We start from the raw sequence: 26,663 nt of genomic DNA on the forward strand, positions 1-26,663 counted from the left end.
GAACTCATCTATACTGTTAAAGAAAAAAGTTATTTGTGACACTTGTTGAAACAGTAAGACTCTCATACTTTATTCAAGACTATGGTGATAGGTATAGTGGCTATACAGTGAGGTTTTGCAGTCGGGGTGAGAAACTGGGCTCAACTCCAACTACAACAAGGAAAAAGTGGGAATTTATAACTAAGGAACAGGATGGAGGAGTTTGGTGGATGCCAAAGTACTAAGAGGAAATAAGGGAAGTCTGGGAGGATTCTGGCTAAACGGATTTAACAGGATTCTTGCTAAAATTAGATGGTGCAAAGAAGGACATGGAAGTCCAAAATTGGGGCTTAATAGGGAAGAGGATTCAGAGGAGCCTAAGTCTGGCTAAGGAGAGACTCTTTGTCAGTATTTTCTATAAGTGATATTATCAATGTTATAGCTCTCTTGGGTGGGGTTACATCTGCCTCTGGGCAGAAGGCAGAACATATTGTTTCCCTATTCTGAGGTAATGGAGATACAGGATGGGGGCTGAGAGGAGGTGGAGAGGGGTTGAATCCATGTTCAGTTAGAAAAGATGCCTTCCTATTTTGCATTTTTACTCCTGTATTTTTGTTTCAGATTTATAACTCCTGATGATGAGCAGTGGTTTAATGCACATCTTATTCATGCAGTTGAAGAAAATGTTAGCCCAGAGGTGGGATCATATATTCTTCCTGAACCATACTTCGTAGATTTTCTCTGTGAGATGCCTGAACCAACTGGAGATGAACCTGAAGACACTGTGTTTGAAGTGCCTAAAATCTATGAATTGGTATTTATTTTCAGCTTTTTGGATCACTCACCTAACCAGATATATGCCATAACTTGTACAATAGTTATATGTTATGATTCGTGTCATCATACACCAAGTAAAATATTAATTTCAGTGAAATTTAGCAGCAATCCCATTAAAGTCAGATATAAGACAAGTAGGTGTACAATTATCACAGTTATTTAATATTGCTTTGAAAGTTCTAGGCAGTGCAACAAAAATGACAAAAAAGAAAATAGATGTAATTATCAGATAGGAAAAAACAAAAATATCCTTATTTGCAGATGATATGATTATCTCTTAATATAATCCAAGAGAATTTAAAATCTGTTTCAACTACTAAGAGTTCAGTTAGATGACCAAGTATGATATACATACAAAACTTCATAACTATCGTCTATATCAGAGGTTGGCAAATCACAGCCAGTGGTCCGAATCAGCCGCTGGTTTTTTGTTAGATTCATGAGCTAAGAAGGGTTTTTATATTTTTAAATGGGTAGAAAAAAATCAAAAGAATAATAATATTGTGTGACATGAAAATTATATGGAATTCAAATTTCATTGTTCAGAGTTAAAGTTGTATTGGAACACAACATGTTGTCTTTGACTGCTTTTGCCCTACAATGGTGGAGTTGAATGACCACATGGGCCACAAAGCCTAAAATATTTACTGTCTTGCCCTTTACAGAAAAAGGCTGCCATCTCTTGCCAAACAATCTCAAGATAGGAGATACAACATAAAAGTATTTCATTCAACAGCAACAAATATGTAAAATATCTAGAAATAAACACGATAAAACTTTACTTGGTTAAATGGCAACACGTTGTTTTCCCTAAATTAAGGTATAGGTTTAATGAAGCTTGAAGCAAGACCCCAAAGAGATTTTTTAAAGAGGTTCACATAACACAGTAATTCTGAAGTACATGTAGGTCAAAGAATTAAGTGGAGAGAAACAATTTACAAAAGAAATACGTGAATATTGACTTCAGAATAATTTGACTACATAAACAATGTAAAAGTTCTATCCATTTTTAAAGCTCCATAAGCAATATTAAGAAGCAAATAAAAACTGAGAAATATATTTGTTATATTACAACCTTAATTACCACAGATAGGAGTTAGTGCTAGGGTTCTTTTTAAATTTTTTTAAATTAATTAATTAATAACATTTTTATTGGAGTATAATTGCTTTACAATGTTGCATTAGTTTCTGCCATATAATAACGCAAATCAGCTATATGTATACATATATCCCTATATCCCTCCCTCTTGCGCCTCCTTCCCACCCTCCCTATTCCATCCCTCCAGGTGGTAACAAAGCACCAGCTGATCTCCCTGTGCTATGCAGCTGCTTCCCACTAGCTATCTATTTTACATTTGGTAGTGTATATATGTCAAAGCTACTCTCTCACTTTGTCTCAGCTTACCCTTCCCCCTCCCCGTGTCCTCAAGTCCATTCTCTACATCTGCATCTTTATTCCTGTCCTGCCCCTAGGTTCATGAGAACCATTTTTTTTTTTAAGATTCCTTATATATGTGTTAGCATACTACTGTTTTTCTCTTTCTGATTAACTTCACTCTGTATGACAGACTCTAGGTCCATCCACCTCACTACAAATAACTCAGTTTTGTTTCTTTTTATGGCTGAGTAATATTCCATTGTATATAAGTGCCACATCTTCTTTATCCATTCATCTGTCGATGGACACTTAGGTTGCTTCCATGTCCTGGCTATTGTAAATAGTGCTGCAATGAACATTGTGGTACATGACTCTTTGAATTATGGTTTTCTCAGGGTATATGCCCAGTACTGGGATTGCTGGGTCATATGGTAGTTTTATTTTTAGTTTTTTAAGGAACCTCCATACTGTTCTCCATAGTGGCTGTATCAATTTACATTCCCACCAACAGTGTGAGAGGGCTCCCTTTTCTCCACACCCTCTCCAGCATTTATTGTTTGTAGATTTTTTGATGATGGCCATTCTGACTGGTGTGAGGTGATACCTCATTGTAGTTTTGATTTGCATTTCTCTAATGATTAGTGATGTTGAGCATTCTTTCATGTATTTGTTGGCAATCTGTATATATTCTTCGGAGAAATGTCCATTTCGGTCTTCCATTTTTGGATTGAGTTGTTTGTTTTTTTGATATTGAGCTACATGAACTGCTTGTATATTTTGGAGATTAATCCTTTGTCAGTTGCTTCATTTGCAAATATTTTCTCCCATTCTGAGGGTTGTCTTTTCACCTTGTTTATGGTTTCCTTTGCTGTGCAAAAGAGTTTCATTAGGTCCCATTTGTTTATTTTTGTTTTTATTTCCATTTCTCTAGGAGGTGGGTCAAGAAGAATCTTTCTGTGATTTATGTCATAGAGTGTTCTGCCTATGTTTTCCTCTAAGAGTTTGATAGTGTCTGGCCTTACATTTAGGTCTTTAACCCATTTTGAGTTTATTTTTGTGTGTGGTGTTAGGAAGTGTTCTAATTTCATTCTTTTACATGTAGCTGTCCAGTTTTCCCAAGTGCTAGGGTTCTCGAAGGAAGAGGTCAGGAATGACTTCATACTGGAAACCAACAAGTTAGGTTTCAGACTTCTGAAAATGGAAATAACTAAAAGTCGACTAAACCATGACAAATTTTTGGAAATCCATTAGGTTTAAAAAAAAATTTTTTTAGAATTACTTTTGAATGTCTTTACAATTGCTGCTTTCCTAAATTTTGCATCTTAAATATTATTTTTTTCTCTCTCTCCCCCACCCATAGGTACCATCCTTTGAATTTCTGTCTGAAAAACTCCAGTTTTACCAGAGACAGTTCAATGATATCATTAGAGGAACATCTCTTGATCTGGTGTTTTTTAAAGATGCAATGACTCATCTTATTAAGGTTCTAACGATTGACTGTTTACTGATATAAATAGATCATGTAAAAGCTTGGTAAATTTCACAGATAAACTTTTTCAGAGAATAAATATATAGTATTAGGTAGTGTATAGAAGAGAGTCTATAGGTTGAGTCAGTTCACTGTCTCACAAAACAAAGGCTTAATCAGAAACCGCTTATTTGAATCTGCCTACATGGAAGCAAATGTTTTTCAAGGACAAACTGATGGGTTTTGTGTTCAGAGCTTTTGACTCGCTGAGCCAAAGAGTTTTACTTTCCTAGACAGTAACCTGGAGAACCCTATGAAAAAAATATTCCCTCCTCAAATTACATTTTGATGTGATGGGAATCCTGTTCCCCATGGAGGAAAAGTTGATGCTTTAAAAAATGTCAATTTCATGATTGGTTTACAGATTATGGGCAAACTGATGGGGAAAGGGGAAAGATGGGTGTATAGGACTGATAAAAAATAGAAACCAACTAGAGGCAGCACCAGAAAAGGAGCATGGCTTGATCCAAGTCTGCAGAAAGGAGTTGTTTATTTGTATAATTTGTAGATCAAAATAGGAGTTTCTCCAACAAAGTAGGATAGGGAGATTTCATGAAGAGGAGGCAGTTAACTCTGTGTTTATTACAGAATCATCTTCTATAAAACTAGTGAATTTCCAGGTGCTCTAGGATTGTTTCACATTCATCTATTCAGCAAGTAATTATCGAGTACCCACTGTGGCTAGATCTTGGGGGCCTGGAACCCTGTTCTGGGTGTGAAACCACATAAGTGATTAACATATTTAAAATATAATAGAATTGATACATATCAAGGTGTCTGACGTCTGTAAAACTTGAATTAAAAAAAATTCTATGTACTAGTGATAATGAATTTAGTGATCCGTCTAGACTTTCTTCCTAATCAGTGATATTAATGTAAAAGACAGCTTCGTAGCAATGTCTCCAATTAGCCTGCATAAGATTCGAGCCACAATTTGAGCCTTATCCTCCCTGAAGGTATCAACCATAGAAAAGCAACACAAGGCTAAAGGCTGTTTCCCTAAGTTTTTTACCTACAAATGTCTTCCTGCCCCGTGATAGGCAAGGAAGGAACTGGAATTGAATAAATCAATATGAAACCTTTTGCATTAAAGGAAAAAGTCTGAAGTAGTCTAGAAGCATGTGGTCAAACCTTGGACCCATTTAGTGCAAGCAAATGTAAACAGTTGAATTCTATTTTCAAATATATACTATTTTGTTTCAAAACAGATTTCACGAATAATCCGAACATCATGTGGAAATGCCTTGCTGGTGGGTGTTGGTGGTTCAGGAAAACAAAGTCTTTCAAGATTGGCTTCTTTTATAGCTGGGTATCAAATATTCCAGATAACATTAACCAGGTAAGATAAAATGAAACATGCCAGTATGTTTTTTTCTATGGTTAATTTCACTGGAGTAAAATGTTTACTTAAAAATTTACAACAATTCGGTGTATTTCTTTTTCAAGTAAACTTTGAGTGTAACATACATAAAGATATGTACACAAATCGTGGATGTCAAAAAGTAAGTACACCTATGTAGTTAGCTCACAGATAAAGAAATAAAACATCACTAGCACCCAGAAGTACCCCTCAGGGTTCTGTCCCAGTCATTACCCTCCCAATGGGAACAATATTCTGATTTTTAAGCCCATTGATCGATTTTGCCTATTTTTTAGCTTTATGTCAGTCAAATCATATGGGATTTACTCTTTTGTGTCCAAGGTCTGTTGCTTGCACTGTTTGTGAGATTCATCCATGATGATACATGTAGCAGTAGTTTGTTCATTTTTATTGCTGTGGAGCCTTCCATTTTACCACATATTACCACAATTTGTTTATCCATTATACTGTTGATAAACATTTGTGGGGTTTTCTTTTTGCAAATATAGCTGTTATGAATATTTTTGTACATATCTGAATATACTCTTAGAGATAGAAGTGCTGGGTATAATGATGCAAGGGGGAGTGAGTGAGGCGACAAGACAGAGGAAACCTGGAGTGGTTTCCAGAAACCCAGGAAGTAGAGAATTAGCCTGAAACTGTGGATTAAATTAAAGCATGAAAAGTGGTGACTAATGTTTCAAAACTTTTAGTGCATTGGATGGGGGCAGAAGCCACGTTGCGTTAAGGAGGTGAAGAAGCAGAGATAATAAGTTTAGAAACTCCTCAAGAAGCTTAGCTATGAAAGAAAGAAGCAAGAGAGGTCAGGACTTAGAGAGGTGTGTGCTGTGACTGTGTCTATATATTGCAAAAGCAATACCTAACAGTCAGTTTAATTTTTAAAAATGAGCAAAATGGCTTTGTGACTTAACTGACTGGTCAGTGAGAGGGTAACCCTAACAGCACCAGGCCACACCACCTTTGAGGAAGGATGTGGGCTGTGTTGCTCTCATAGGTGCAGCTACTTCTCAGCAAGTTAACTTACCAGTTTCCCTTTTTAATGAATTCTCCCCATTGGGAATTATTTGACAGGACATATGGTCTCTTTTTGATGGCATTCCTTTTGCCGAGGTCTACAAGGTTTTTAACTAAAGTGCCACCCAGAAGGACTTCTAAGGCACTCCTAGTTTAAAAATAGGCTATTTATTCATTTAAATGTACGTATGCTACTTCATCTCTAATGCCCACAAAAACCTTTACAAATTGGTAATTATCTTCATTTTGCGGATGAGGAAACAAGCTGACAAACGTGAAGGAACATTTCTAAAGCTGCAGAGCAGGGATTTGAACCCTTGTCTTTCTGGTTTCAATGCCCATAATCTTTCCACTAGATCCTATGGCTTACACAAAACTCCCTGTTACCTGCACTGTGAAACCTCCTTCAAATAAGGATGTCTTTATAATCCCTTTCATCGATCTACCCACACAGCTTTATATGCAACACTTAAGAAAATGTCTGCTTTATTTTTACACATCACATCGCTTCTGGTAGCACATTCCTTTTGCAGGAAACAGAGTAAACAAACAAACAAAAAAGACCAAGATTTTCTCTTTTCATAATCTGTAACCACATAATTGTAACACTTCTATTATTTACATCACATTGCATAATGCATCTTTTTCTGAAGGCTTTCTCTGAATCTAGCCATTTAGTAAGATGTGCAAATTACCACTTTATGTAATTCATCATTAATTTTATTTGTAATTTATCTTGTTTTCTCACCAATCTAAGCTCACCCAAATTTCAGATTAGTTTTAAATATTATACATATATTCACTTGGGCAAAAAAACCTGTTACTGAGGACTGTCTGATTGTAGAGAATGAAAGTTCATTTCCCTGTTCCCAGTTATTGTTCCTGAGCCACTTCTGGTAAATCCCCATTTCTCACTTCTCAAACTAAATAAAACCTATTTATGTAGAGAGGTAACATATAGTTATTTAGCTCTGTGTTTTCTAGCAGGCACTGTTACTTAGTATCTATTGGAGCAGGTACAGATTATGCTCTAATTATCATGGATTATATTGTTTTGAAATAAGTTATGATTTTATATATATATTTTTTTTTATTTAAAACTTCCTGCCACTTCTCTTTTTAGGTCTTATAATGTGAGTAACCTAACAGAGGATTTAAAAGCTTTGTACAAAGTTGCTGGTGCTGATGGCAAAGGCATCACTTTTATCTTTACTGACAATGAAATAAAAGATGAGGCATTTCTAGAATATCTCAACAACCTGCTATCTTCAGGGGAGGTATGTGTCAAAAGTAGAGAAAGAGCTTGTATTTTAAAAATGTAAATCGGAATAGAAAAAACAGCAACCCTTCAGAAGTGAGGCCATTTAGCACACATTTTTCATTTTAGAAATGATTAACGTGTAAGGTTCAATAGATTTTATTGAAGTTTCTTTGAAATTAATGCTGTTCATCTCCAGATATTTTATATGCTTTCTTCCATTTTAAATATGGTTCCTTATTTGTCTCTTCAATCTTCAGTTGGATCCTATAATTTATTTTAGGAGAAGCAAAGTTTATCTATCTATCTCTCTATCTATCTATCTAATAATCAGGAGTATAGAATGGTTGAAAGAGTTCCATTAACTGTAAGTAAGTAAATGTTTGTGTCACCACTGCTGACACCACTTGTATCAGCACTTCTGTGACCACCCACATGCTGGTACTTCATTAGTAGTATGCACAGGACTCAGCATAGTTGGACTTATGGTTAAGATTTATTACAGCAACACAGTAAGGATTCACAGCTGGATCAGTAAAGAAAAAGACACATTGGGGGAGTCTGGGGAAATCCATGTGCATGCTTACTATGTTCTCACTAAAGGGTCCATACAGAATGTGTTTTCTGTCCACATGAAGTGAAGTGCAGAAACACATGTTCTGTTTCTGTTTTGGGAAGCCGATATGAGACTCTGAATTCAAGGTCTTCTTGGAAGCTGGTTGTGTAGTCATTCTCTGCCTGGCCACAACTGCCAAAATTCCAGACTCCCAGAAGGAAAGTAGATGTTCACCATCTAGCCCAATGTTTATATAAATAGTCTAGGTACAGTGGAACAACCTTGTCAATTAGTAATGGAGGAGACATTCCAAAAGCCCAGTTCCCAGATGCCAGGCAAGGGCCAACCCTGCAAGCACACCCTTCTCAAGATCAGATCTGCCGTGTGAACTTTTCCTTTCACAGTGGTGTGTATTTATGCTTACTGGTGCATGATCTAGTTAACTACTTTGGAACCAGAATTGAGACTGACTGTGAGTCAGAACAGAGGGCATCACTGGACATTTAAAGAGATGATTGGAATGGAAGAGGAGATGGCTTTTTGGTAATAGCTATTTGAGCCAAAGGAAACATAATTTGCTCCTGATTGAGCTGCTGAATAAAAAGTTGCACTCTTATAATCGCTGGCAAACTAGGAATTTGATTGTGGAGATGCAGGAAAAAATATGAAAAGAGATGACATGTGAGGGGAGGGGAGGGGAAGGACCAGACTTTGGCAGTGCATTGGCTGTTGGGAACTCTTAAAATACTGAACACTCTCTTGTCTATTCCTCAAAGATCTCCAGTTTGTTTGCACGGGATGAGATGGATGAAATCACCCAAGGGCTGATATCAGTGATGAAAAGGGAGCTACCTCGGCATCCTCCCACCTTTGATAACCTGTATGAATACTTCATTTCAAGATCAAGGAAGAACTTGCACGTTGTTCTCTGCTTTTCTCCAGTGAGTTTTTATTTTATTGATTTCTATGTAGAAGGAGTTACTTCTTTGAATGTACTCAGTTCTTTGAACGTACTTTCTCTGATGAGATGATTTGTCAGAAATGAACACGTGTTACATTGAATTAAAATCAACTCTTTACTAACAAAAATCTTCACTGACCAAAATCTCATGCCAAAGTGTGAAAATTTTAAATATTCATCTTATCAGTGATTATTGCCTAGCCTACAACTTTCATTACCTAGAGACAGAGATTATTTGATCTGTAAGGGATTTGGTGATGTAGTCTTATTCAGCTTTACCTACAATATAGACATACCATCTAGAATGTCCCTGACATAGGATTGAATGTTTCTGTCTCATTGTGCTGTCCAGTATAGTAACCATTAGCCAGGTGTATCCATTTAAATTGTGCTCAGTTAAAATAAAGTAAAAATAAAAATCCAATTTCTCAGTCCCACTAGCTGCATTTCAAGTGCTCAATAGCTACCTGTGGCTAGTGACTACCATACTGGAAAACACACATATGGAACATTTCCATCATCACAGAAAGTTCTATTGGGCAGCTCTGCTCTTGGGGGAAGGGGAGGTATCTCACTAACTTATAGGGCAACTTGCTTAATTTTTAGATAGTCTGATAGCCAGAAAGGTCTTCTTTACAAACAGTGGAATTTTGTCTTTGTTTTTTCCCCTGTGATTCTTTTTTTTTTTTTTTCCATGTATTTATTTATTTTTGGCTGCATTGGGTCTTCACTGCTACTGTGCCTGGGCTTTCTCTAGTTGTGGCAAGCAGGAATTACTCTTCGTTGCGGTGCGTGGGCTTCTCATTGCGGCGGCTTCTCTTGTTGTGGAGTGCGGGCTCTAGGTGCCCGGGCTTCGGTAGTTGTGGCTCGTGGGCTCTAGAGCACAGGCTCAATAGTTGTGGCGCACGGGCTTAGTTGCTCCGTGGCATGTGGATCTTCCCAGACCAAGGCTTGAACCCGTGTCCCCTGCATTGGCAGGCAGATTCTTAACCAGGGAAGTCCTTTCCCTGTGATTCTATTTGTCCTGTAAAATGAACCTGATCCCTCTCCCACATACAGCTCTTCAGATATTTGGAGAACGTTTTTGCAGAGACTCCCTAAGCCGTTCCCTTTTTAGACCAAACACGTCCCGTTCTTTCTGCTGTTCTCATGTGCCCTAGTGTCCAGGCCTTTTATGGTCCTGACCATCTTGCTGTAGAAGAGATCTAGTCTGTCAGTTTCCTCTTCAAAGGTAGCTCCTAGAATCAAACAGATATAGTCTTAGGACGGGGAGAGTGTGGAAATATTACTTCCTTTCATCTGGACACTTAATTTACATGTTAATGCAGCCCAAGAAGGTTCCTGAAAAAAACATTTGTGGTGTCATATGCTATTGGCTCAGAATACATAAACATCCCTCTGGCTGACTTATAATCCTTTCATGTTTCTAATGCTTTTTGACTTTTCTGTCGATAGGTTGGTGAGAAGTTCCGTGCCCGCTCTTTGAAATTTCCTGGCTTGATATCAGGCTGCACCATGGACTGGTTCAGTCGCTGGCCGAAGGAGGCTCTGGTTGCGGTGGCCTCCTATTTCATTTCAGGCTATAATATCGTCTGCTCTAGTGACACCAAAAGACAAGTTGTAGAATCAATGGGCCTCTTTCACGACATGGTTTCAGAGAGCTGTGAAAGTTACTTCCAAACGTAAGTGACATTACATAAGCATGATAACTACAGAAACACAAAGTTCACTCCAAAGAGGAACTAAATGTAACATCCAGTAAGAGACTCGTCATAGTGATTGAACATGAAATCCCAGCTGCGCTTACATATTTTTCCTTGCTTTGATGTTCTAGTGAATATGTATAGAAACGATGATAAGTAAGCGAGATTTAAAAATTAACTAGGATCCATACTTAAGTATCTCTTTCCCTCCAGACCTGAAAGTAACAGATGCTTAATGAATCATTTTATTTCATTTGCTTAATTTAATTTTTTTTTGGAAATGACTTAAAATAATTCATTATAAACTGTTTAAAATTAGGTTCTTATTCAAGTGCATTATTTATTTTGATTAAGGAAGTCCACTCTTCTAAAGTTTCATTATTGCCTTATGCTAAGGGAACATTTAGGTTTTGTATTTGCATCATTTAATCTTATCCATGTTTTCATGCCAAATAATTATGAAGCTAAATTTTTAATTGACGGCAGAACAGTCCAGTCCCTAAAAGCAGAAATGGTGTTCATGATGTGAAAGCTGGTGTTGGCAGTTCAAGAATATAGCATTTTTTCCCAAAGTGTGATAGTCACTGCATACTATTGCTCTGAATAAAGATGGGCCACCCTGGGTCTCTAGAACAGTGGGCTTCTTCCTTAGGGTTAATGCACAGGCTTTAGGGAGTGCAGAACCTCCCAGAAAGACTAGGCCTATTTTTCTGCATAGAGAGTCTGGTTAACACTTTAATTGATTTTCCAGGGGGGCAGGGGTTCCTGTCTCACAAGTTTGTTTATCCGGTATCGTTTTCTTTATTTAAATCCATACTTGTACCATCCTCTTAAATAATTCTAGATAATCTCCCAGATTCTCTTGGTAAATCCGTGTGTATTAATCCTCTCCATTGGGAAGATTTTCTTTCTACTTAACTTGAACTCCACTCCTACTACCATCAACTGTGGAGCTACAAAAACCTACATCTTTATTTATTTTTAATTTCAGTGTATTTTCCAAAGTTTTCATATCCTCTTAGGTTGTAGAAGTTTATTCTGAAAGCAATATTTATATAATGCTTTAAAAATAGTCATATATATGCCAAAGTCCTTAAAATTTTTTTAATGTTAAAAATCTTCAGAAATCCAAAAGTGAAATTTTAATATAAAATAAATTTAATTTAATATAAAAATATAATTTTATAGTATGTGAAGATCTCTTCTTTGACTTGAGTTTCTCCTGTATAAAATTATTCCTTTTATTTATTTCTATTGTTAAGTGTAATTATTATACTAAAGCCCATAGTGAGTTGAATGTTTGAATCGAGTGTGCCTGATTTCAAGGACTATCCAGCGATTTAGGGGAGAGATTGGTTTTCACCTTTGTAAGCCTACTCAGCTGGTTTTCTAGCAGAGAAGAGGTGTGTAGCAAATACCAGGTGAATGAAAACGGATCTCAGCACAAGTTCATTTCAACCACTTATCCCTAATATTTGTACAGAATTTTAAAGTTTACAAAGTGTGTTTACATAAGCTGTTTTATTTTTTGATTTTCACAAAATTCTGGGAGGTGTAGGACAGTGATTCTTTTCTCAGTTTTCCAGATGAGGAAACAGAAGCCCAGAATGGGCATAGGGTCAAGTCAAAACATCAGTTAGAGATTTAGTGTTCTTTCCTCCTAACCTCTAGGTTTCCATTCACAATCCCTGCCCCCTTGCTAGTGAATCACTCTCCAGAATTACACTGATTTCACAGTGAGAAGAGCGTCTCTATTGACATTTTAGGAGAGTATGTCAGAATGATAGAGGTGAAGATCTTTTTTCTTTTCTACTTTCAGATACCGCCGAAGAGCACACGTGACTCCCAAGTCTTACCTCTCATTTATAAATGGTTATAAAAACATTTATGCTGAAAAGCTGAAATATATTAATGAACAAGCTGAACGTATGAATATTGGTAAGTGGAACAGCATCTTATCTTTTAGGGCTTGTCTGATAGGGATCCCAATATTTTGTTTGGTGGATATTGTTGTATTTGAAAACAAAATATTGATTTTCTTGTTAGTAATAGATTATTTTGAGTGATACCCTTATGGGTCTTTTGACCTGTCAAGAAACTCTGGGCAGAAAAAAATCTAAATAGAGGTGGGCTGTTTTTTTTTTTTTTAATTGATGTTAACTAAATTTATTGAGGTGATCATTTTACAATACATACATATATCAGATCATTATGATATCCACCTTAAACTAGTATAATGTTACATGATAATTTAAAAAAAATAATCTATACTCAGCCATAAAAAAGAATGAAATAATGCCTTTTGCAGCAACATGGATGGACCTAGAGACTATTATACAAAGCGAAGCAAGTCAGACAGAGAAAGAAAAATATCATATAATATCACTTACATGTGGAATCTAAAAAATGATACAAATGAACCTATTTACAAAACAGAAACAGACTCACAGATTTAGAAAACAAACCTACGGTCACCAAAGGGGAAAGAGATGGAGGGGAGGGATAAATTAGGAGGTTGGGATTAACATATACACACTACTAGATATAAAATAATCAACAAGGACCTACTGTATATAGCACAGGGAACTCTACTCAATACTCTGTAATAACCTTTATGGAGAAAGAATCTGCAAAAGAATAGATATATGTATATGTATAACTAAATCACTTTGCTCTACTACTGAAACTAGCACAACATTGTAAATCAACTATACTCCAATATAAAGTAAAAATTTTTTTAAAAAGAATCTGTTCTGTTCGTATATACCATGTATGTGACCACTGTGTACACACATATACAAATGACACTGACTGTAAAGTAGTAAAACTAATTTCACCAGCTATAAGGGAAGACAGTTCTCTATATTATAGTTAACACATTTTATTTATAGCTGCTGTGATAGAGGTGGGCAGATTTTCTTCCAGAGCCATTTTATTCAACTCCTTCAACTTCGGGTCCACCCTGTTGGTCAGTGAGTCACCACAGTCGCTGAGTTGCTGCTTGCAGATGGGGAAAAGCCAGCTCTTGGGAACACCACAATTTCAGTTTTTGGTTTCATTACAATTTCCCTCAATTTGTGTAAACTTTGCCGTGTTAATGCTTCTCAAATTTCTAACAAAGAAAAAGACAAAACAGAAACAAAAATGAACAAATAAAAACAAAAAGAGAGTTTACGTGAGCAATGATTTTATGAGTGTCTAGTATATGTAGCATAAGCAGGAAAAGTGTAAATGGAGACCGATTTTATGTCCAGAAAGCATTTGGCACAAATAATCCAAAACACCTTAGTGCTGTCTTTTCACGTCTACACAGAACATGGTCTCAAAGCATAACGGTCTGTGAAGTTATGGTGATGATAAGAACCCTATGAGAGAAACTTTCTTCTGTTGTCTTTCTAATGGCTCACCTTCTTGAAGCTTGTCTATGTGATGCTCTAGACTCAGGGGTGTGCTGAAGCTACTTGCACTGGCTCATGAGAACTGACGGTTAAATTAGGAATTTTATGATCTGGTTGCTAACACAGCCTTTATTAAAAATTAATTAACTTACAATTAAATTAATTATGTTAAAAGTGAGGGCAATAAATACTCAAAACTCATTACTTCTTAGCTATTTTTACTTTATTTTACTCTTATTAACATTCTTTAGGAACATTATTATTTCTATTCTATCTGTGTAGTAGAAATATTATATAATGGTGTGTTACTGAGAACCTCTTGGTAGCTTGAAATCAGACGTGGTGGGAGTATTTACACCACAGAAACTGGAAACCATACGAATAAGTGCCCTCACCCCAGACCCTGATGCTAAATATTTACCAACCCAACTCCATCTAGAGCCCAGCTGGAATGTGAGAAATTTAGTTAACCAGTTATTTTTCACTAGAGCACTGAGATTCTCAGAGCCAGTTGCAGAAGTTTTAGCAGTTATTTTCATTTTTATAGCAGAGAACCACAAAAAACATTAATATATTATCTGTCTCATTTGCCATGTCAGCTGCAATATGATTCAAAGGCAAAAAAATGATAGTTACAAAGCCAAGGAAAGCATAAGTTTGTCAAATAAGTTCCCTGGCTAAATTCAGCTTACTCATTATAGCAATGTGACTGTCCCTTAAATGTAACTAGATGGTATTCTTCAGTCAGAGCTATTTTCATTTCCTGATGAAACTCTCAGAAATATGGTCAGTATTGTTGCTTCTAAAATATGTATATTTTTAAAGCATTTTGTCCATAATTATTTTGTGTTTGTTATAGTACAAATTATGGTGCCTTATAAGTAGTAAATATTGAATAAATGTTTGATGAGGGGATAGTCATATTCTCACTGTAAATGTGTGTATTTTTAAAGGCCTTGATAAGCTGATGGAGGCAAGTGAATCTGTTGCAAAACTCTCTCAAGATCTTGCAGTCAAGGAGAAGGAATTGGCAGTGGCATCTGTTAAAGCAGATGAAGTGAGTTGGCATTTATTTTATCACTACTGTGAAGAATATTTTTCCATATTAAAAAAAAGCATTGTTTAAAAACGTTATTAAAAAGTAAACAGGGTATAAGCCTACAGACTATTTCTGGTAAGATAATGTTTACAAAGACCATTAGATATTTTTGTTTAACTTATACCAAGACGTACCTAAACTATTATATTCTCTACTTGGTCTAAGACTATTTTTTTCTTCCCTGGTTCTGTTTGTCTCTCTTGTTTTCTGTCATCTATTTAGGAAATTTCTGCTTGACTGCAACTTATATTTGGTCTTCTCTTTAAGTTCCCTGCATGCTCTAGGTTTCTGGGATAACCCAAGTCCCATCTGAAGTTTGTGTTGAGGAAGGAAAAGGATAAAAAGAAGAGTTTGTTTTTTTAAAGATACTCCTCCCAAGGTTATAGGGATATATGTGTGCTGCTCCTTTATCTACAACTCCTCCCCCCAGTCTCAGAGCGCTTTCAGCTTCCACTCACTGAGAGTCAGTTAAGAATGGATACTTAAGTCTTGACCCTTAGCCAGTTACTGAAATGAGAGAGATAGCATAGGAGAGACATTTAGCATATGACATATGGTAGGCACTTAGCACCCTGACGTATGGTAGGCACTCAAATATTAGCTATTTTTTTGTTATTACATGAGACTTAATATGACTTGACTTCTGACCTTATTCTATTGCACTGACATTAAATAATTTTAAATTTCTAGAAATTACATAGAGTAGAAATATCATTTTTCTGAAAGCTTAAAATATTTATTTATATAGTTCATGCCTGAAAGAAGCTTGGGAAATAGAAGACTGCAAGACTGCTCAAAGGAGTTACTTTAATACACCTTAAAATATAGACAACTTAGATGGGGAATAAATTTGCTCTTATTCTTGTTTTACATTATATTGAATAAATATTCTCTCACTACTCAAATCTATAAATTGTGCTGGAAAGGTTTCTATTTACCCTCATATGTTTCCTCAATTTAACAGGTATTAGCAGAAGTCACAGTAAGTGCTCAGGCTTCAGCCAAAGTAAAAAATGAAGTGCAGGAAGTAAAAGACAAAGCCCAAAAAATAGTGGATGAAATTGATAGTGAAAAAGTAATAGCTGAGACCAAGCTCGAGGCGGCTAGACCTGCACTGGAAGAAGCAGAAGCAGCCCTGAATGTGAGCAGTGCACTGTTATCTCTCCCAACACAAGTCCTAGCAGGCACCCTGTTTTGTTACATGAAATGAACTGTGGAATTTTTGTAATCAGAAAACTGAATTGAATTCTTAATGTGATTTATAATTTCTGAGTCTTGAAACAAATTTTTCTGTTGATTACATTTCCTAAGTTTTACCTTTCTTAAGTCTTTACTTCCCATAACTTATTTTCATTCTCAAATCAGCTTTCCATGAGAACCGAGGAATAATGCTAGTGATTGTTGGCTTAAACTGTAGCCTAAGGGATTCAGATTATTTAGAGAGCCTTCTCAGTTCCTTCAGCATCCCAACTAGCCTATGTCTTGCAGCCTTTAACCTTTTAAAAATCCCCTTGTGGTTCCCATTGCTCTTAGGATTAAAGTCCCGAGCTAGGTATCCACAGCTGTGAGGCAAGAAGGTCTCCATTTGCCTCTCATGACCACATGATAGATGATCTGGAGTAAAATTTACTTAACTCTCTTGGGTCTCAGTCAGGATTCTAATTCCTCATTGATCCTTGAAGGATCAATGTAAGCATTAAAAGTAATGAATAGTTTGCTGGGCACATAGGAAGTACTCAATAAATATTAGTGCTACTGCTGTGACAACCTGGCTCCTGTCTACCCCTTTGATTTTATCTCTTGTCATTTTGTCCCCGCACACAGTATGATTCAGTCATACAGAAACAGCTACAGGCTTCTGCAGTAATCATGGTCTGTTACCTTGAAATGGGTCTCTCGCTCTGCCAGGAATGCTTTCTACTTTTCCTAACTTTCACTAGCTAGTAAGAGTCAGTCTTCAAGACCAAGCTCAGATCTCACCCCTTCCAGAAAGTTTTCAATTCTTCTGGACGTCCTTTGTTTTCCTGTCACTCCTATACTTCTATCATGGCAAATAATCATAGTTTAGGGTAATTGTGTTTTCTCTCTCTTTTCCTTGGAGGATTCTGAGGACAGGGCTGTTTTTGGTTTGCTTTTGTTTTATATGGGAGAATGCTTGTAGTTGTTAAATAAATGAATAGATTTAGGATCATCATTTAATAAAATCATGACAATGACCAGGACACATTCTCTACCCTAACTCCTTTTGTGGGTCCTATGATAACACACAAGAGACTGATCACTGGACCAAACAAGTCTTAGGAATTTTTTATTGATCATATGATGTCCCAGTCCTTCTTGACTTGAATGTCAGGTAATATCTTATTTCAAACCCAGCTCACAGATAGAAACTTCCAAAAAGATTTTTATGAGCCATATGTTACAATAACTTTTCTTGTCTCCTTCGAATTCCTCTCCCTTCCATGGATAGGGCAGCCCTCAAAATGAAAACTGAAGGTGAGGTTTCTGATATTCAGGACCTTGCCCCTCTTTTAATATCCATATAATATAGATTCTGTGCTTTGAAGATGCAAATTATCTAAATGTTATACATTAATGATGGTTGTTGCTAACAGAGGTCTGGGGTGGTGGACAATGAATGGTACTGATATACTAAAGCAATTCATTGAGGGCTACAGGGGGAAAAAAATGAAAACAAAGAAACAGAAACTCCAATTTAAACAATTAAAGAGCCATTATCTTGGAATGCAAACCCTTGAGGAGATAATGTCAGGGATTGGGGAGAAAATATGTTTTATTAAAGTTTTCCACTTTAATTATTTAAAAGTATGAGATTTCCACATGACTAGGAATACTACTTAACAAAAAATATTCTGATCCCTAACCCTAAATACAGACTATCAAGCCAAATGATATTGCCACAGTCAGGAAACTTGCAAAGCCCCCTCATCTTATTATGAGAATCATGGACTGTGTTCTGTTACTATTTCAAAAGAAAATTGACCCTGTCACTATGGATCCAGAAAAACCTTGCTGTAAGCCATCATGGGGAGAGTCATTAAAAGTAAGTAAAATTTATCTCTGTAAGTCCTATGAGGTGTACCAGGTGTCCACATCCCAGGATACTCAATATAGACCAGACACATTGGCAGACAAAAATCAATCATTGTGTACTGAAGAGTTTTTCTTAAACTGCATCTCCAAAAATGTAAGTGGGGAAAGATTTTAAAGCTGAATGCCCTTTTCTTAATAAAATCTGTCCAGAACCTGTAGGTAGTATTGGCACAGTCTTGATGTCATCCCAACCCAGTCTCCAAAGTGGGGTTTGTGTGGTTGGTGGCATTTAGATGCACTCCCTAGATGGGAAACTTACATTGTTTTTCTTCTTGACTCTTCACTATAGAAACGGGAAGACAACCTGCAATTTACAGCTTTAGGTTGATTACTGCCATAGTCTTGATTTGTATGTTTAGAGCAAATCAATTATTACTTCTTTGAAAAAACTTCAATTTAGAAGTACATACTAACTCAGGAAGAAAGTACACATTTTCTTCCAGAACTTACAGGCTGTAAAACTATTTTTCAGTTGATGAGTGCGACCGGATTCCTGTGGAGCCTTCAGCAGTTCCCCAAGGACACAATAAATGAGGAGACTGTTGAGTTACTACAACCATATTTTAACATGGATGATTACACTTTTGAAAGTGCCAAAAAAGTCTGTGGGAATGTGGCTGGTCTGCTGTCTTGGACACTTGCTATGGCAACATTTTATGGTGTCAACAGAGAAGTGTTGCCTCTGAAGGTAAAAGTTTCCCTTCTTATCCCAGTAAATCAATTCTTAATAAAATCATTCATAGTTATTGCTGCCATTAAAAGACAAAGCATAATGTAGTCTAAAAAAGGTAGGTTTCTCCGTTACCAAATTTTTCTTTTTCTCTGTATGTCCTCTCACAAGTTCTCATTCTTTTTATATCTGTTACATGTTTCTTGGCCTTGCAGACAAGAAACCAAAATCAACTTGTTAACTTAAACTAGAAGTGAACTTACTGGGAATAATAATTGAACTGTCATGAAAGAAAACTGGCCATATCTTTAAAGTTTGGAGATTAGGTTTGGAGACTGAATTTGATTACAATATTCCAAACAAAATGTATGAAAATTAAGATCAACACCTAGAAATGTTTTAAATTTCAAAGACAGGAAGAGAACCTTATAGGCATCTAAGAAACAAAGTTTAAAAGGTTGCTTACAAAAGAGGAGCGATCAGGATGTGCACAGACTTGCCACAACCCTAAATACTAGAAAATAATGGAAAACATATGCAGAGTACTGAGGAGGAAATTACTGGGGTCCAAGAATCCAGTCTCTGGCCAAACTGCCCTTAATGGGAACAAAAGACAAAAAGACATTCTTAAGGATGTGATTTAAATGTTGAGGGATAAACACACACTCTCTCTGTCTCTTTCACACACACACACACACACACACACACACACGCACACACACACAAACACACACACCATCTATACTGGGCCAGATTGTCCTTTATATCTGAGAGAACAGAAATACATTCTCAGGAGTGCAAAGGATTCATAAAATATATCACCCAGACACACACTACCCCCAATCCCCACCCCCCAGCCTGTCCCATAAAGCTAAAAGGGTTGAAAGTGGTTGCTCTTTCCACTTTGTTGAAAGTGGCATGGAAAGTGGTGAGCGGGTGGGTGGCAGAGGGTTACTGTTTTCTCATAAGCTTTATAGAAATGGCTGCCTCTTTAAATTCTGCACATAGGTAGCTTTGAGAAAATTTAAAGTTTTAACAAAGGGAAATGATGAGCAAATATAGCAAACACACCCAAACAAAAAGATACCAAGAGAGAAATGTTACTATAAATGTAGAATTCAAGAAAAAAAAAAGCACTTAGAAGAACAGTTACTTTTATTGATAAAAATTATGATCCACAGTGAGACTTAATTGTAATAATGCTTTATGCTGTAAATAAAATAGCGTCAAGTTACATAAGGCAAAATCCATTAATAGTTTAAGTGGAGTTTTTTAACAAAAAAGAAAATCCTGTAATTTGATATTGTGGCATATGCTATCAATCCACAACAGGTCTGGTAGGCAGAGGGCCAGCTTTAGAAGGGACCGTGCTTGGCTTAATGCTCTTCTATCACCTTCTTAATTTTTAAACAAGGGGTTCTGCATTTTCATTTTGCACTTTTATGTAGCCAGTCCTGAGGAGGCATAAATTAATAATTATATAGAGATTTTACACTATATTATTTTTAAGGTTGAATAGTTACATTGAACTTTCTTCATATGAACAAAGAATATCAAATTATTTCCAGTGTCCAAGAAACATTTCCAAAAATTGATGATATTCAATTCTAGAAGAAGACTTTGATTCAATTCCCAAAAACAAAAATTTCTGAGACCTCATTCTCTGACTATAACAATAAAAATAAAATGCTTATTTTTTTTAAAAAAGCTAGTCACTTCTATTTAGAAAATGATTACAAAAAGCTAGTTACCAAAGCTTTTGTGATGCGGCCAAAATGCTACCTTCTTATCCTTTAAGTGAATCAAAGAAACTAAACACTCCAGTATATATATATATACTCTCTTATAAGCATAGACACACACACACAGACAATTTAAGGAAAGTAAAAAGAGCTAATAAAAATAACGTTAAAAATTAGAAAAAAGTAGTAAAATTAAAGAATTGGTGCTTTGCAAAAAACATATATATATGAGATATGTAATGAATATAAAAGATATATCCATATAATTACAGTTTATAGATTTAAATAATTAAAAAGCAGAATCTAAAGTTATTTGTAAATATATTAGAAAATCTAAATGAACTTAAAATTTCCTGAGAAAAAGAGCTAATTTCAAAACACTAAATATTGAGAAAGAAAATAAGAAAGTTACAAAGGAACTTCAACCCCAGAAGGCTCTAGGGCTATATTACTTTACTGATTAATTACTTTAAATTTATAAGAAACATAATTATCATGCTATAAGACTTAGAGAAAGAGGAAAAACTACTATTATAGTAATTTCACTTCAAAAAATCTTTACCAAGAAAACAATCCTAAATATTTACATACCCAATAGTATTCATCACAGCATTATTTATAATAGTTTAAAATGAGCAGACAACTTCCCAGGTGGCGCAGTGGTTAAGAATCCATCTGCCACTGAAGGGGTCCCGGGTTCGAGCCCTGGTCCAGGAAGATCCCACATACTGCAGAGCAACTAAGCCCATGTGCCACAACTACTGAGCCTGCGTGCTGCAACTACTGAAGCCCACATGCCTAGAGCCTGTGCTCTGCAACAAGAGAAGCCACCACAGTGAGAAGTCCACACACCACAACGAGGAGTAGCCCCCGCTTGCTGCAACTAGAGAAAGCCCGCATGCAGCAACAAAGACCCAAAGCAACCAAAAATAAATTAAAAATAATAATAATAAAAAAATGGGGAGGAGGGGAGAAAGACATGTCTAAAAGTAAGGCAAAAGTTAAGTAAATTATGATATATCCAAATTGTGGGATATTATGCAGCCATATAACTAATGTTCATGAAAAAGTATTTAAGGATGTTAGGAAATTATATTACTCTAAGTAAAAAAAAAAAATCAAAATGCTAGTTATCCACTTCTTGACACGATACTCACAGACTCTTTCTGTGTAAAATCATGAGTAATTTTTTTTCTCCTTCCCATACAGTTCTGCGATTTCCATATTGAACATTAATAATTAAAAGGAAAAAAATGAACTTTAATGAAATTTCTCTGCTTCCCCAGCTGAAGACAACAAAACAGATGACTTCTAAATAGGGCAAAAATTATGTAGTAACATACTATTATTTACCAATTAAAAGCATGAATGTTTTGTAGCACTAATACACCTCTACACTAATCACATCTTCTTCCTTTTAAGACTAACTTGGCCAAGCAGGAGGGCCGTTTAGTGGTTGCCAACGCTGAACTGGGGAAGGCCCAGGCACTGCTGGATGAGAAGCAAGCTGAGCTGGATAAAGTGCAAGCCAAATTTGATGCTGCAATGAATGAGAAAATGGTGAGATTAAATACACAGAAATTACTAATATGATGTACTGAAATGTTACACAAGTATGTGTTGTGTTTAGAAATCAGGCAAATGTTTACACTGAAAAAATATTTACCTGAATGCTCTTACTCACTGGCTATGTCTACTTATTTTGGATCTTCAACACTCCACATTCTTTTTTCTGTTTTTAGTAATTATTTTGTATAAGAAGAAGCTGTGATGTCATACCTAAGAGTATTGACTTTAGAGTCAGAAAACTAGGTTTGATATCCAGTTCAGTCACTTATAAATTGTGCAGTTGGGGGTGATTGACTAACTTTATCTGTTAAATACAGATAAAGCTACAACCTTATGGTATAGGTTGTAAGCAGTGGTGGTCTGGTAAACGTTCAACAATCAGCTTGTCGGGGCGGAGGCTAGCGGGGAGAAGAAAGCCTTGATCTGCAGTGTTTGCTGATTTCTGTGGTCGAGGTACCCCCTGCCACTGTCCATTTTAAGCCGTCAATGTGACAAGATGACACATGTATGGGAAAAGATGCAGCATGCCATTATATACTATTTCCACCATGCAAATGCAATGAACTTAACCTCAAGAGTATAGATGATATGAAAATGTAGTAAATAACTAGGAATTGATGAACTTTGATTATTTATTACCTTTAACATAAGTTTATGTAATTTAATTGTGAGCTATGTAGTTTAATTTAATACTGTCATTTAATTTTTAATAATGGCTGTGTTTAACACCAGCTCACAAATTTTCTGAAAAATGCAACAACTGACTCTTTTGAGCTGATACAAGCTGGCTTCAGCATACTATTGTCGTGTAGCATTTTTCTGGGGAGAAAAATCGTTTGTAAACTGCAAAGAACTCAGAATTATTATTAAGTCCAAGAAAAAGGTATATTTATTGTTTTGAGAATATGTAATAGAAATACTATTTAAGTTATGTGATTTGGATTCTCTCTTACAAAATGGCTCTTCTTGAAATTTCGTAAGGTAAAATAACTATATTATGAATGAATTACAAGAATTTAATATGTAAAATTTTAGATTATATTTATTTTGCAAATTAAGAAACTCCTCCATGTATTTTTTTTTTCTTTTGTGGTACGCGGGCCTTTCTCTATTGTGGCCTCTCCCATTGCGGAGCACAGGCTTCAGACGCACAGGCTCAGCGTCCATGGCTCACGGGCCTAGCCACTCGGCGGCATGTGGGATCCTCCCGGACTGGGGCATGAACCCGTGTCTCCTTCATCAGCAGGCGGACTCTCAACCACTGCGCCACCCGGGAAGCCCCCCTCCATGTATTTTTATGTGTGAATATAATGGATGCTTGATAAGCAATTTAAGAAGCTCTTTGAGACATTCTCCCTTTTTGAATGTAGGATTTGCTTAATGATGCTGACATGTGCCGGAAAAAGATGCAGGCAGCTTCCACCCTCATCGATGGATTGAGTGGAGAAAAAGTCCGATGGACTCAGCAAAGCAAAGAATTCAAAGCTCAGATTAATAGGTATAAATTTTGGTCTTTGATATAATTGCTTTCCTTCTGAGTCATCACCCCAAAGGCCACCTCTTTGTGGCATGGGGGAACATAAAGTCTCATTCCTTGAAGTGCTTTTCTCCTCTGTTTCCATATCCCAGTCTCAGAATCCCATCATCTAAGAAAGTGCTTAGAGCTTGAGTCCCACAGTCTCAGTAAAATGGAGAAGGAAGAAAACTTGGTGAAACATTTTTAACCTCAATTTTTGTTCAACAATGTGGGCTTTCGGTGTGAGAATGCTTCTAATATTGTCTGCATTTGCCAGAACAGTCTAGTTACTGGTTCCAGTTCTATACTGTTCACCTCAAGGATTTTGAAAGTGTGTATCAACAGTTTGTTCTAAATGGAAAGGTATCTTGGGCTGGTGTCTTCTGAAAACTGAAAGAGAGGGAATGAGAGGGGCGTAGGAGAATGGCAAAAAAAAAGAGGATGAAGAAGAAGTAGTGGTTAAATCAAGATTGAATCTGAACAAGACCTAGGGCATGGGATGGGAATATGATGCTTTCCTCATCTAGAAGTCAAGCTTCAGGACCTGTAGGCTTCAGAAGGGAGCCTTCTTTCTTGCTCCCTGACTTACTCCGAATGAGGCCACCCTACCCCGTTTTGAGCCTTTAGGCTCCTTTTTGCATGGTCTCTCCACGTCTGGCTGCCAAGTGTTAAGCTGGGAGCAAAGAAGGACTTCACCTGGTAACACACCTGCCTGGTGGCCTTTCAAACTCCTTACTGGGAGAACTTAAAATGTGTTAGCGATCCACTTTGTTTTTTCTTAACAGACTTGTAGGTGATATTCTGCTGTGCACTGGATTCCTTTCCTATCTTGGTCCTTTCAATCAGATATTTAGGAACTATTTGCTTAAAGATCAATGGGAGGCAGAGTTGAAAGCACGGAAGATTCCTTTCACTGAAAATCTGAATCTTATTTCAATGTTGGTGGATCCTCCAACAGTAAGTGTTACTTTCCTTACAGCATTATTTGAATTTCATTTTATTTCCTACTCACTAAAAAATGAAGGTACACCTAATTTTTTTTCTTTTGGCATTTAATTGAAAAGATTGTTTTGAAAATGCTAAAGTGTTACAAAATTTTTATTCTTTGTGATACAAAAGTTCCTTTGCATTTTAAGAAATCTTGCTTTCAAATTAATACCAATTGCACTGCTATAAGTGAAAAGATCATTTGTGAGTTATAGGCTTGCTAATACTGAGCTCTTCTAATAACCCTCCATTATTTACACCAGTTCTATTAAATCACATTTTCTTACAAACATTCTAGGAAAACGTAGGTGTTAGCTGGCCGTAAGTACTGGTGTTAACTTTCTTTTGATCATTAACGATCTTTTTATAATGTCCAACATGATCTGACATCACTGAGTAATAGCATGCCCTGCTGTGCTAACCTTCCTTGCTGGGAATTTGATGCCACTGTCAATTTTTAGTATACCTTACAGAGCTCCTGTGGTATGAAATGTTTTCCAGGCAATCTGTATTCAGGAGCTGCTTTTTGATTTGTAAATATGTTCCCCAGTTGCAGTTTCCCTAGGAAAGCCAAACTATTAATTTCAAGTTACCGCTATTTAAAAGTCAAAAAATAATCATTTTCTATTCAAACAGTGTTAAACTGGTCCTTACAGGGAAGAGTAATGTATTGGAGATGCACTGGGCACAGGTGAGGTGAAGTGGACCAGGATATTCTTTGTCGATTGTGGCCTTTGGTGGAGCTCAGATAATTTAACGAAGGTGGAGGCTGGTTGGCTCATTGGATCTTGGACGATTTTGTTGACCACGTGGAGCCAGACTGGCAATTCCCTCTTGATTTTGAAAGGAAATATTAAGAAAAAATGTCATTAATGAGTTCCTACCAGTATAATATTTCATGTCCTCTAATTTCTCTGCCTCCAGCTATGCCATGTCCCTTCCCCCACGTAAGCAGAACCAGAGGGCAGGAAGGGGAAGTTTCAGACACTTAACCCTTAGGGCTTACCTACTCTGAGGTCTCAGAATATTCATTATCTCCGCCACCTCCAGCCCATCTGGATCCCACCACCCGCCCAGTCCCACCATATTTCAAGTCCCTGCTCTTCTCTGAATGTTCAGCAACCATGCTTCAGAATCCCCAAATCAGGTTTAATATGTAATCAATTTACAATATTTCCTCATAAGTATGAAAACACAATATAAAGGACTAAACCTAGTCTTGGGTTACTAGAGAAAGGATTTATTAGATAATAAATCTGTTTCTTTTAATTTGATGTTGTTTGGTTCACATTTACGAGTTGTTTTTTTTTTCTAGTACTTGTTCCATAGTCTCAATGAGAAAAATATGTCCAAATCTTAAATTCTTTTATATCATGGCACTGTTAATCACTAACAAAAGCCTTCCTGTGTTCCTTTGAATGGCCACATCCATTTCCTGTTATTCAGATTGGTGAGTGGGGGCTGCAGGGATTACCAGGAGATGACCTCTCCATTCAGAACGGCATCATTGTGACAAAGGCCACCAGATACCCACTCCTCATAGACCCACAGACTCAAGGCAAAACTTGGATTAAATCAAAGGAAAAAGAAAATGACTTGCAGGTATGTACCATTTGGTGCATGGGAAAGTAATCTTGAAATCATGGCGTTTTCCCACAATTTCAGTTGAATCTGTCAGTCATAAAGTTGTCATCTCTATGATGATAATTGTTTGCTACTTTACACCCTTGAGTTTTGTAACAGTGATTTGGGACAAATGCTCTGATTATTTTCTCTTTTGTACTCTCTCTTGATCTCACTCTCCTTCTCTCTGTCCATTTCTCTGGATCAATTGCTTTTGCCAATGTTGGATGTGGCCTTTATTCTGGGCCTTGAGTTTGGGCTTATAAGAAAATGACAAAAATAAGACTTGTGATTCCTCAGTTTAAGGCCATTTGCTCCAACCTAGCTCAGCCACTTGGTAGTACCACATA

The 26,663-nt window shown here is 36.5% G+C and overlaps 1 protein-coding gene across 1 annotated transcript in view; it reads left to right on the forward strand.

The window, feature by feature from the left end:
• Nucleotides 1-26,663, forward strand: part of DNAH8 (dynein axonemal heavy chain 8) — a 338,470-nt gene that overhangs the window by 195,460 nt on the left and 116,347 nt on the right. Inside the window, exons 60-74 of the mRNA XM_059077211.2 lie at nt 601-793; nt 3,555-3,677; nt 4,931-5,061; nt 7,241-7,394; nt 8,708-8,872; nt 10,348-10,574; nt 12,415-12,533; nt 14,947-15,050; nt 16,057-16,233; nt 17,989-18,156; nt 18,679-18,894; nt 22,041-22,178; nt 23,558-23,685; nt 24,489-24,660; nt 26,137-26,292. Coding sequence (XP_058933194.2) covers nt 601-793; nt 3,555-3,677; nt 4,931-5,061; nt 7,241-7,394; nt 8,708-8,872; nt 10,348-10,574; nt 12,415-12,533; nt 14,947-15,050; nt 16,057-16,233; nt 17,989-18,156; nt 18,679-18,894; nt 22,041-22,178; nt 23,558-23,685; nt 24,489-24,660; nt 26,137-26,292 — 2,371 coding nt within the window. The remainder of the gene's footprint in view (nt 1-600; nt 794-3,554; nt 3,678-4,930; nt 5,062-7,240; nt 7,395-8,707; nt 8,873-10,347; nt 10,575-12,414; nt 12,534-14,946; nt 15,051-16,056; nt 16,234-17,988; nt 18,157-18,678; nt 18,895-22,040; nt 22,179-23,557; nt 23,686-24,488; nt 24,661-26,136; nt 26,293-26,663) is intronic.

The sequence above is a fragment of the Kogia breviceps genome, chromosome 10 (assembly GCF_026419965.1).
Source record: "Kogia breviceps isolate mKogBre1 chromosome 10, mKogBre1 haplotype 1, whole genome shotgun sequence".
NCBI lineage: Eukaryota > Metazoa > Chordata > Mammalia > Artiodactyla > Physeteridae > Kogia > Kogia breviceps.